At 34.5% G+C, this 12,647-nt stretch overlaps 1 protein-coding gene across 2 annotated transcripts in view; it reads right to left on the reverse strand.

Moving 5' to 3' along the window:
* Positions 1–3,850: 3,850 nt before the first annotated feature.
* The window catches only part of spock1 (SPARC (osteonectin), cwcv and kazal like domains proteoglycan 1), a 244,474-nt gene continuing 235,677 nt past the window's right edge, over positions 3,851–12,647 (reverse strand). Inside the window, exons 8-12 of one of the 2 annotated variants that reach the window (XM_058798031.1) lie at positions 12,513–12,629; positions 10,835–11,056; positions 10,652–10,714; positions 10,427–10,564; positions 3,851–9,171 (exon numbers count right to left, since the gene is read on the reverse strand). In XM_058798031.1, the coding sequence (XP_058654014.1) occupies positions 8,984–9,171; positions 10,427–10,564; positions 10,652–10,714; positions 10,835–11,056; positions 12,513–12,629 (728 nt within the window). In that variant the 3' untranslated portion in view covers positions 3,851–8,983. The remainder of the gene's footprint in view (positions 9,172–10,426; positions 10,565–10,651; positions 10,715–10,834; positions 11,057–12,512; positions 12,630–12,647) is intronic. The other variant, XM_058798033.1, reaches the window with a different exon arrangement.

Consider the following 12,647-nt stretch of genomic DNA (forward strand, 5'->3'; position numbering starts at 1 on the left):
TGTATTTTAAAATGTAAAAATTTCTTCCTGATAAATCAAAGGCGGAATATTCCTGCCAAATAAAGACATGGCAAATATACAGTAAGAGTAGTATTCAGAATTCAGCCTTTAAAATATCTAGGTGGTGTAACCATCTTGAGATAATAAAAATTGCTAATAAATTGTTTAATAAAAAACTGTCTGGTATTTTATAGGCTGAATTGAAAATAACATGAAAAAAGGAAAGCAGTTCTAACAACCTGACACATTCATTTTAAACTATAGATTTGTCCCGTTTATGATCTCGAACATCCTTATTTGTCATTGATCTTGTGTGTGTGTGTGTGTTTCTTCCCTCTTAATCTCCATGAGATCATTCCTGTCACATCTGATGAGAGCTGCTTTATGCTTCAGCTCTGAAATATTAAGTGGATTAATGAAGAATTTAAGAGCGTCGGTGTCATAAATATAAATAGGAGTTTTACAGACAGTTGAGATCAGGCTGGATTTGCTGTGACACTGCTGCAGGCGTGTGTGTGCACGCGTATTTCAAGCAGCGAAGGTCAAACATGAGGGAAAACAGAAGTTCAGTGCCTTTTAGGCTTGACTGACAGGCTGAATGAGGCTGTTATTCTGCTTTAATATGGCAGTGTGGGAAGAGCAGCACGTCCTCTAGTGGTTAGTGTATCTGATCTGAGTGAGAAACACCTGCCGTCTTCATCATTAGTGCAGAAAAGCCTCTGAATTTATCTCCTCACAATCCATCTTTCAATATGAATGAGCTTGCGCTAGTTAGTGATATTCACCAAGGCAAAGATTAGCACATGGTTATGACTAGGATTTTTCCAAACTCCCAATTAAATTTCAAATGAAATTTCAGTGTGTGTGTCGTCCTACAATATCTAGACACTAGATGATCAGGACTCTTCTCACGCTGGAAAGCTTATTTCCACCACATAAGAAAAAAAAAACATGATTTGGTAAATCATATTTATGATATAAAATGTCATAATTATGAGATGAATCCAAATTATGGCATACAAGTCATAATTATAAGATAAAAATCATAATTATGACAAAAAGTTGAAATTATGAGAAAAAATATCATAATTATGACAAAAGGTTGAAATTATGAGATAAGTCAAATTTATGAGGTAAAAATGTGACATTATGGAGAACTGAAATTATGAAAAAGAATTAATAGAGATTTTTTTTAAAATGACATAAGTCATAACTATAGGATAAAAATCAATTTTTGAAAGTTGAAAATCACAAAAAGTTGAAATTATGAGATAAAATTTGAATTTATGATAAAGAGTTGAAAATTATGGGATAGTCAATTACAAAAAAGTTGAAACTATGAGTTAGGTTGAAATTATGGACATAATTGAAATTATGAGGAAAAAGAGTTAAAATGATGAGATAAGTTGACATTGAGATAAACTCAATTATGAGATAAAAGGTAAATTATGACAGTTGTGATACAAAAAAATTCAAACTCATGAGATAAACTGTAAATATGACATACTACATTGATATGAGTTAAAAAGTCAAAATTATGAGATAAATAGTTTAAATAGTTTTTAAAAAAGATTAATTGAAAATTGAAATGATAGGATAAAAAGTTGAAGTGTCAAAATGAATAGATAAAAGTCGAAATTATGGGGAAAAGTAATAATTCTGACATAAGCAGTCAATTTTTTGGTTTTGGTTTTTGGCATAATTATGATATACCAAAATGATTTATGTTGCGGAAATTGGACACAAAAACTGGAAGAAACACAAAAATCAAGTTTTACCTTTTAATTCCATTCATCAAATCTGAATCCCCGTCATATTGGCCCATAATACAGGGAAATAATAGACTAATGCTAATTGCTGTCTCACTCATAGAGGGAACACACGTTCTGGCATATGTTGCGGCTACCCACAATCCCTCTGGAGACCTCTGAAACATCTCTCTTGTTTTCTGACGGACTCTGAAAGGGGACAAATTGACATGTTGAATGCAGGTATTTTAAGGAGTCCAGATGGTACAAATTCCCATGCTACCGTCTGTAAATAAACTCCACGGCCGCTGTCAGCTCCAAATTGCTTTTATCAGAGGTGAGGAGCTGAGAGTGAGGAGATCCCACTTCAATAAAGATTTCTGGAACAAGAGGAACATTCTAGAATCCCACTGAAACCATATCAGTTAGCACGTTCTAAATGGAGTGAGACGAGAGAAATGAGAGAGAGAGAACGAGTGGGCGACACAGACGCTCAGGAAGAGTGACTGACAAAATAATGGATTTTTCTGCCGGCCTAATGAATTAAAGCGTATAAATCGGGTCTTATGAAATCAATGGGTGAATAAAGCTTATCAAATCAAGACAAAGGAACAGCGTCTGCCGTGTCTGCTGGAGATCATTAGCGTTGACGGATGCGTGAGCGTGCCGTTCTGAGGGCGTATCTATGGGAAATAGAGCTTCAGACAACAATCGATACATGGAGATCATTGATGATATTAAGGTGGACGGATTGTATTTTTCTAGATGAGAGCCATATTTCAACGCACTCTGCAGTAAATGTCCAAACGAAGAAACTTGATAAAAACTGATCTGAGCTGGGTATATTTCATTCATGCAAAAAAATAAATAAATAAAAAATAAAACAAATGTCATAAATGGACCTTCTGGTGAAACAGCAGTTAAAAAAAAATTGAAATTATGGAATAAAAAGTTGAAATCATGAAATACTAAGTAAAAATTATGAGATAAGATGTTAAAATTATGATCTATCCAGTCATTTATCCTGCATGAACAAAACAACAGTGGAAATTATGATATACTAAATCAAAATAATGAGATATAAAGTTGAAATTATAAAATAATTAAATCCAAATTATGAGATAAAAAGGCTGAAATTATGAGATATAAAGTTGAAATTATGATTTATCCAGTCAATTACCTTGCTTGAACAAAACAACAGTGGAAATGATAAAAATACTAAATCGAAATTGAGATATAAAGTTGAAATGATAAAATACTTAAATCCAAATTATAAGATAAAAAGGCGACATTATGAGATAAAAAGGCTGAAATTATGATTTCTCCAGTCATTTATACTGCTTGAACAAAACAACAGTGGAAATGATGAAATACTAAATCAAAATTGAGATATAAAGTTGAAATTATAAAACACTCAAATCTAAATTATGAGATTAAAAAGGCATAATGACATAAAGGTGAAAATTATGAGATATAACGTTGAAATTATGACTTCTCCAGGCATTTATCCCGCAGTGGAAATTCTGAAATACTAAATCCAAATTATGAGATATAAAGTTGAAATGAAATTAAATCCAAATTATGAGATAAAAAAGGCTGAAATTGAGTTATAAAGGTTACAATTATGAGATATGAAGTTGAAATTATGAGACGGAAATGCTGAAATTAAGAGATATAAAGATTAAATTCTGAAATGCTAAATCAAAATTATGAGGGAAAAAATTGAAATTATATCTTAAACTCATCGTAATCTGCCTTCACTTTTGAGTGCCACACTGCATCTCATCCATCAACATCCAATCAACTGATGCATAGAACCAAGTCCCGCCCTACATTTTTTTTTTAGAAAATGGATATAGATCACAATATGGAAGAAATGATTTGCTGCTACAAATCGAAGTCAAATATTTGTCGATGGATTGAAATGACACCATTTCAGATGTTCAAAAACTGCTAGTGGAACCGAATGCAATGAAAACGGTTCAGTTATAATATATTCATAATAAGAACCAGTTCTCAAACCTTGTGTAGACTAAACCTTGTGTGACCAGTTTCCTACAGAGACACACGAGCAGAAAAGAGCTTCAAAGATGGAGAAGAACTGGACGAGGACAAACTCCAGTTTTATTCAGACAAACAATTTCTCAAGGAATCATTTTACAGCTAAAACTAAAAATAAAAAAAGGAAGAGAGAGAGAGAGAAAAAGAGAGAGAGAGAAACAAAACAAACCAAACAGAGCAAACAAATCAGCCCAGAACAAGAACATTCCAACTTGGACTCTCGATCAGGAGGGGGAAATGACGGGAAAACACAAGAAACCACCGAAGCGGTGCCGGCGTTCTGCAACACAAAACCAGACTTTTCAGATCTGACCCAGAACTGGCTGATTTTTTAGATCATGGATCACGGGCGCTCAAAACGGTCTTGTTTTGTGGTTTAGTGATTTTTGAGCACATAATGTATAAAATACACTCTTAAAAAGAGGGAGGTCACAGCAAAGCCATAGAAGAACAATTTGTGGTTTCTCAAAGAACCTGTAAGTGAATATTCTTTTGAAAAACCTTTCACAGACGTTAAAGGTTCTCCATTGAACCATCAATGCCAATATAGAGCTTTTAAGATGTTTCATTTCAACAATTTAATTTGACCTCATTTTCTGTCATTAAATCTGATCAGCCACCTAGCTATCAGTTTTGGCTGTTAAAAACCCACATTGGGTTACACTGAACAGTGAATCCGGTGCGAACAGCGGCACTGTGACGGTGGAAAGAGAGAGAGACAGACAGATAGAGAGACAGAGGAGGGTCTGTACACTGAACTCAGGACCACAGGAGGGTTTTTACACATCCAGACTCAGGCAAGGCAAATGGACGAAGCCACATGACGTCATTAATTACATCTCCAGTTGAACATTCAGCATTTTTTCTTGTTTTTTACACATTAATTATTGTCTTTACAGAGTAAAAAATATAGAGAATTAACAAAGGAAACTCTTGCAAATATGGCCATCGACTGTTTCATCTTTAGCTGCAGGTGTGAGCGGTCAGATCGCCTGTGTATGTGTGTGTGTGTGTTTGCGGTAAAATATGTGAAAACATCGTGACAAAGCTTTTATTGCACCTTTGTACAGGAGCGAAGCAGGCAGAGGCGGGACGGGCCGGGGGAAGTTTACAGTTGCAGGCCAGGCATCAGACACACAGCAGCACTAGAGGAGGGGAGAGGTCACCTCAAAGGTCATTGTTATCGTCAGAAGTCCATGATGCAGTTCTACAGAGATCAGATACGGGGGGTGTGTGTGTGTGTGTGTGTGTGTGTGTGTGTGTAATGCTCTCAGCTTATCATGATAACAACTGATTTCATCTGAGAATGTGATCGATAGACAGAGAGAAAGAGAGTCAGAATGAAAGAAGGATGGACTTCCTGTAGCTTGATGCTTATATTTCAGGATAGGGCTGCATGATTAAACTAAATAAAACCAAAATCACGATATGGCTTAGTTTAAAAAAGAAAAGGTTGTGATTTAATTAAAAATATAAATGCGCTGTGTGTTTCAGAGTGAAGCGTGACACTGTGTTCATTTACACGTGAGCAGCTCAAAAACGGCTTTCTGCCAAAATAAAAGCTTTAAGGTTAAATATGTGAAAATGAAGAAATTAAGAAAGCCATAAACAGCACTGTAATTTTTATAGTTGATATTATTCATAACAATATAATATTACTAATAATATTATTTTCTTAAATATGCAATTTAGTATTCTACACTGAAATAATATTTAATATTGTATTTAATTTAATACTGCATTTAATATTTCATAAATATTTGAAATCGTGCAGCCCTGTTTTAGGGCAGCCTAAGAAAAAACCCTTGTGTTGTTCCAAACCTGAAAGATTTTGTCTTCCCGCAGCTCTCAAATCTCTCCAATTACATGAAAACTAATGGTGTCTGTTGTCATATCTCATGTTTTTAACATATTTAATAAAATACAAATACTTATACGCAATAGAAATGCAATTCCTTTTAGTGAAAAGTTCTTAAAACAACAATTTTATCTTCGTTTTCCACTATAAAGGACCTTTTGTGGAATAGATGTTAAAGGTTCTTTGTGGAACCACAGATTCCAATAAAGAACCTTTCATTTCAAGACTGTATGATGCTTTTATGTTGATTTTGTTTAGTCAGCTTCCCTGTAATGTATAAAAGCAGTGAACTTACAGGTTTAGAACAACATCAGTGTCAGTAAATGATTTTTTCCTGATTATTCACTCCGCTTGATCTATTAAATCTGCCTCCTACTCCAAGCTAAACCACCGTTTACATGGGAATGAAAAGGTGCAGTGAGGAACACATGAAAAAAGAATAGAATAAAAAGGTGTTAGGAAGCCATAAGCCCATCAGTTCGTTCCTCTGTTACCCATAATCCCTCAGGAGCACCCAGAAACTTCCCCTCTGGGCGCAAAATGCCTCGTAAAATCCATCTGCAGTGGTGTCTATGATCACAGAGCGAGACGTCTCCTTCTGCGGAGAACTCACCGCTGACATGAGCGGGAAAAGACATGCCAGGAATCTGAGAAACGAGTGTGTGAATATAGTCTAAGCTGCTGTGATCTGATATCAGTACTAAACTCTTCTGCAGTGTTTGTGTTTGAGGATCGTGGATCATCCGATCCGGTCTAATAGCGGTGCATCGCCAGTTCCTTCTCTATAGGAGCCGAGCGGGGGATTGCTGAGCAAGTGAGATCAGCAAAAAAAAGAAAGAACTGTATGCAAATCAAAAGCAGAAAACAGCAAGCGGAGGTTGTGATGCCTGTCAGAAGGCCTAGATTCTGCCATATGAACCTCACGTGTGCTTATAAAACTGTTTAAGCTTGACATATCCAACTATTTCGATCGAATGACGAATGCAGAATGAGATGAAGATTCGAGGCGGACGTGACTCCAGGGCCCAGAGTCTCACGGATGCGCTAACGACGGCAAATTCATCTGCCGACAGCCGTCACGCTGTTTCATTCGCCTTCTGTTTTTCAGCGAGAGGAAGCGTTCAGTAATGGTTTGAAAAGGTCAGGCTGACGAGCCGTTTGATCGCTTCTGAATTCTGTCACACCGAAACTCTCCAGCTTCAGCGAACGGATCGCGAGAGCCGACGCAAAGGTCACGATCCACTTAAACACTCCGAGTCGGTGAAAGAAAAACAACAAAACAGAATGAAGGACTCTGAAACTAAATCATCAGCTGAAGACAACAAACAAACGATAATATCAGGCTCACGGCTCAACACTGCGTTCACATCGCGTCGCAATTACTGCAATTACCAGATTCTGTTCACATGCTTGGACACAGATGCTATTTCTTACTATGGCATCCGTGATAGTAAATACATGAATTTATGCTCAGATTCCTTTGCAAAATGTTGAAAAACTAAAAAAAGGCTCTGGGCAATACTGCCTGCAATATAATGAAACCATATCAAACAAGCAGTCAAATAACTTTAGTCATTTTGGTTGTTTTACATGATGCACAATGGTAAACACTGCAAAAAGTGCTGTTCTTTCTCAGTATTTTTATCTTGTTTTCCAGTATAAACATCTAAATATTCTTAAATCAATTTATATTTACTTCAAATCCAAAATGGCATATTAAGTCTTGTTTTCTAAGATTTTTAGCTTTAGATGTTTATGCTTAAAACAAGAACAACTATCTGCTAATGGGGTCAGAAAAATAAACATACAAGATTATTTTTCTGACCCCATTTACAGATATCTGTTCTTGTTTTCAGCATAAAGTCACTTCGAGTCTTGTTTGCAGATAAATTTAGCAAAATGAAGCGAGTTTATGCTTAAAAGAAGAACAAATGTCTGCCATAAGGGTCAGAAAAATAATCTTGAAGTCAAGTTCATTAAAATGAAGATTATTTTTCTGACTCCACTGGCAGATATTTTTCTCCTTTTAAGCATAAACTCAATATCAATATCTATTCTGCATATCAAGTAAATGAAAATTAGAAATGTTGCCTGGGCAACTAATTGAAATGAATTAACAAGTACTAATATATATATATATATATTTTTAAACTATGTCGACTAATTATTATAAAATGTAAAAATATTCATTATAAAATAATTTAAATTACAAAGGTACATGACAAAATTACTAAAACCATTAGAAATTATTTTTGGTAATTGAAATTAAGCTGAAACTAAATAAAATATAAACACTCAAACGTTGTATTGGCAGCTAACTGAAATAAAATTTGTGCTATAAAACAAGACAAAAGTACTGAGGAAGAGCAGTACTTTTTGCAATGAAGTTCAACTATAAGTTCACAGTCGCATGCATGAGATTTGTTAGTTATAATTACAGTAATTGTGAACTGACGTGAAAGCAGCATAAAGTCAAGCACACACAACCCGACTGAAGCTCATCGCTCTGTGCACATTTACACCGTTTCTTGTCTTGTGTTGTTTTTGTGCACATTATACTCAACTAATCACAGTCTACAAGCATTAATTACAAGATCATCCTGCACAAACTCTCTCTCATTCTCACACGAACTCATTCCCACAAAGGGAAGGGCTTTCAGGTCATTTTGCATGCAACAAAAAAATGCATGAGCCAGTGCTTTGGGAGAAATTAACCATTTTCTTTCTCTTGCAATCTCATTACCTTGTTGCTCTTTGCTGAGATTTTAGATTTTAACTAGTATCGTAGCATCTGTGACAAGTTGTAGTGTGTCTCACACAGAGCGAACATTAATGCTGTGAGTTCACTACGATCCGCAGCCTCTTGTGGCAGATTTAAAACATGAAAGCGCGATGAGCTTCGGTCTTGTAGTGCGCGTTTGGCTTAAGCCCACCTGATCCTTGCCCTCGAAGGTCTCAGACGTCTTCTCCTGCATTCAGCAGTGGCGTTCATGCATATCACCACTGAGAACGAACCCTTTAAAAAGATCCTATGTAGAACTGGTATGAAGCCCCCGAAATGCTGAACAATCTCGTCATGCACGTCTACCGTCTAGAGCTGCAAGAGCGATCCAGGAGAGTTTTAAAGAGGGAAAACAGAGGACAGAACATGAAGAGGTGGCTGAGGAAAGAGAGAAAGAGAGAATGAGAAGGACAAGTTTAGATCCAGAATGAGAAGAAGGGGGCGTGTCTGAGGGGGGGCGGAGCTGGAATGGCTTCAGAACTGTGCATTTTAACATGGGTCCCTGGTTAATTAGCGGAAGATGGGTGGGCGGAGCTACCAGACGTAGCCCATCTCGTCGTCCTCTCCGTCTTCGTCGTCCTCGATCGCCCCGCGGGGGTGGAGTCGACCCCGCCTCTCTTTCTGTCGGCCCCGCCCATGCTGCGGAGACTCCTCCTCCTGATCGTCCAGTAGAATCACGGCACCGCTCCCGCCGAAATCTCCAGACGTCTCCTGATCCTCCTCTACACAAACACACACACACATACAGAGGGAGATGAAAGGGAAGGTGTCAGGCCGATAGATAGCGGGTGCGCGTGTGTGTTCTGAGGAAGATCATTTATTATATATAAAATATGATATTTTATACATTTTGACAGAGAACTCAGGAAACACTGTTGAATAATGCAGCTTTAGATGTCAGAGTTTGCTGCATGAATCAAAATGTGTGTCTATATCAGTGTTGACTAAAACTAAAACTATTTTTCAAAGTAAGTTAAATAAAATCAAATATAAATATTAGATGAAAAATTTAAATGACAATTATAAATGTTGCCTTGGCAGATAACTGAAATTAGTTGAAGTACAACATTTTTTAAAACTAAGACTGAAATAAAAAAACTAAAGTTACATAGAAATATCAAAAATATACACATAATAATGCACATAATAAAATTATTAAAACCAGTAATTTGAGTAATTGAAATAAAGGTAAAAAACAAATCTAAATATAAATTAATGAAAAACTTAAAATAAAAACAAAAAAACTAAAAATGTTGTCTTGACAAATAACTGAAATAAAACAAAGTTAAAATTATTAAAACTGAAATAATCTAGAATAAAACATTTTTCTTAATTATATACAGGCATGTGTGTGTATTTATATATACATAATAAATATACACAGTACACACACATACGGTATATTATGTAAACAAAAACTTTTATTTGCGATTAATTTAGATGTGATTAATCGTTTGACAGCACTAATAGAAATATTAAAAATAAAAAATAAAACACTAAAAAGTCGTTTTCAGTAAATGAAATAAAGTTAAAATAAAAAACAGACATTAGATTAAAATGTCAACTGAAATAAAGCTAAAATGAAATAAAATATAAATATAAAAACAAGTATAAAATGTTGCTTTGGTAAATGAAAAAAAAAATTGAACTGAAGTACTAAAATGACTAAAACTGAAATAAAAATAAAGCTATACAGAAAAAAAAAGAAAAAGTTTAATTTAAAAATTACTAAAACTTATTGAAATGAAAGCTGAAAATATAAAAATAAAAGCTTACTTAAAATAATAATAAGTATGTACAGCTATGATCCACACTCAGGACCTTCTGGTGATTGTAAAATAAAACATTAAAAGAAGACTATTTTATATTAAGTGACAAAAGAGCTTTGTGAAATAGTAATAAATCCTCTAACAGTAGATAATACTAAAACAAGACTGATGTGTGAAGCAGGCTGTGTGTGTGTTTTAGTGTCTGTACCACAGGTAGGGTTTCCCTGTCTGCGGGATCCTGCGATCTCATTGCCGTATTTGTCGACACACCAGCACTGACCGGTGCTGCCATGACACTGAGTGGCCTTAAAATACCCGTCCTCAGAACAGCGCGGCACATACGCCCCTACAGACACACACACACACAATTATAAGTCATTTCATGCTGGATTCATGGGGGAGGAGCTAACAGCTGTTCATCAAATCCACCCACCTATCAGAGTCTTCCTCCGGCTCTGAGAATAAATCCTGTTCATCTCATTCTGACACGGCATGCCTGGAGAAACACATTTATCAGTTTCTAATGTCTGTGACTTTTCTCATTCAAATTATGACTAGCTTCCTATTGTGAAATACTCCACAATATAATGTATATGTATAACGTCATATAACTCACCGTCAGGTTTCTGGAAACAGTAGCACCACTCGTTGTTGGACAGCTTTCCGTCTTTGAAGGAGTCGCAGGAGTTGAACAGTGGCCGCATGCACAGCTCGTATTTGTCAAGGTAAATGGCGCTGAGCTCTGATTGGTCGAGCAGAAGGTCATAGTTCATGTCCAGCTTGTTGAACATCCACCCGAGAGAATCTTTACAGATGGGCAAAATGCTGGTGTCGAAACCTACCGGACAGAGAGAGAGAAAGAGAGAGAGAGAGAGAGAGAGAGACGGTCAGGTTCACACTGGTGGACAGACTTATTACAATAAATAAGTAACTAAATAAATAAATAATCTTTTTAATTCACTCTTCTTTGTGTTATATTTATTGGTTTTAACACTCAAATAAAAATAAAATAAAATAAAATAAAATAAAATAAAATAAAATAAAATAAAATAAAATAAAATAAAATAAAATAAAATAAAATAAAATAAAATAAAATAAAATAAAATAAAATAAAATAAAATAAAATAAAATAAAATAAAATAAAATAAAATAAAATAAAATAATTATAAATACTATGTTTAGGAAATTAGAAATATTGCCATGGCAATAAACTGAAGCAAACAAGCTTAAGCTAAAGTAATAAACTTACTAAAACTACTATAAAAACAAAGGTATACAGAAATATATCAAGTAAAAACAAAATAAAATAAAAATGGAAAAAGAACATAAAATTACTGTAAAAGAATAATATATAATGATTTTAATTCACTTGTGCGTGTTCTAAAATCTACTTGCATATTTGACATAATATTGGACAATTTCTGTTTTTGTATTATTTATTATTTTACTTATTTATTTTACCAGTTAAAATCAAAGAATACATCACAATAAATATAAATATATAAATATAGAACTGTGTTAAGGGTGAATTAAAATGATTATTTATTTATTTTCAGTAATACTATTATTATGTTCTTTTGGCATTTTATTACTCTTAGTAAGTATAGTACCATTTAACATAAACATTTCAGTTTAAACATTTTTTTTAACTTATTTATTTTCACCCCTTAAAACCAATAAGTGTAACACAATAAACATAACATTTAGTGTACTACTACCAGTTCTGTGGAAATCTTCAGAGCTTCACATATTTGAGAACAGAAAAATTACATTATTGTGACAAATCTGTCAGTATCTGTTTACACAAAATACAAATCTGTTTTAGTAACTTACTTAAGTAACTTAAACTAATGTCATTTGCAAAGGCAACATTTCTTTTCCAATACAAATATGTGAAGCTCTGCAGATTTCCACAGAAATTGGTAGTAGTACACTATATTGGATTTAACAAGTAAAACGAATAAGTAAAATAATAATAAATAATATGAAGAGTTCAGATGTAAAAGCCTCTAAGTGCCTTTTGAAATTTTCTTCTAAAACAAGCATTATTTTCAGGCTCCTATGTTTATGTTCAGTTATATAAAATAAAAAAAAACATTGTCATTAAAGAGAAATTACTGAATTTCAGGAGCCTGATAAAAATGCTCATTTTAGAAGAAAATTTCAAAAGGCACTTAGTGGCTTTTGCATCTGAACTCTTCATATATATATATATATATATATATAGTGGACAGAAAAGCATTAATAAAGTGGTAGTGACTCTGAGCTTGAACTGAACACATAAACACACTTACGTCCTTGTGCGGTGTCACTCGTGGTGCTCTTCAGGTCTCTGTTGGCATCCGTGTGCAAAACCCCGAACCAGTCTTTGAGTCTGGATGCTAAACTTTTCAAATCAGCATCGCTGCAGCCTACAGAAACACACAAAC

This window comes from Onychostoma macrolepis, chromosome 14 (genome assembly GCF_012432095.1).
Source record: "Onychostoma macrolepis isolate SWU-2019 chromosome 14, ASM1243209v1, whole genome shotgun sequence".
In the NCBI taxonomy this organism is placed as follows: domain Eukaryota; kingdom Metazoa; phylum Chordata; class Actinopteri; order Cypriniformes; family Cyprinidae; genus Onychostoma; species Onychostoma macrolepis.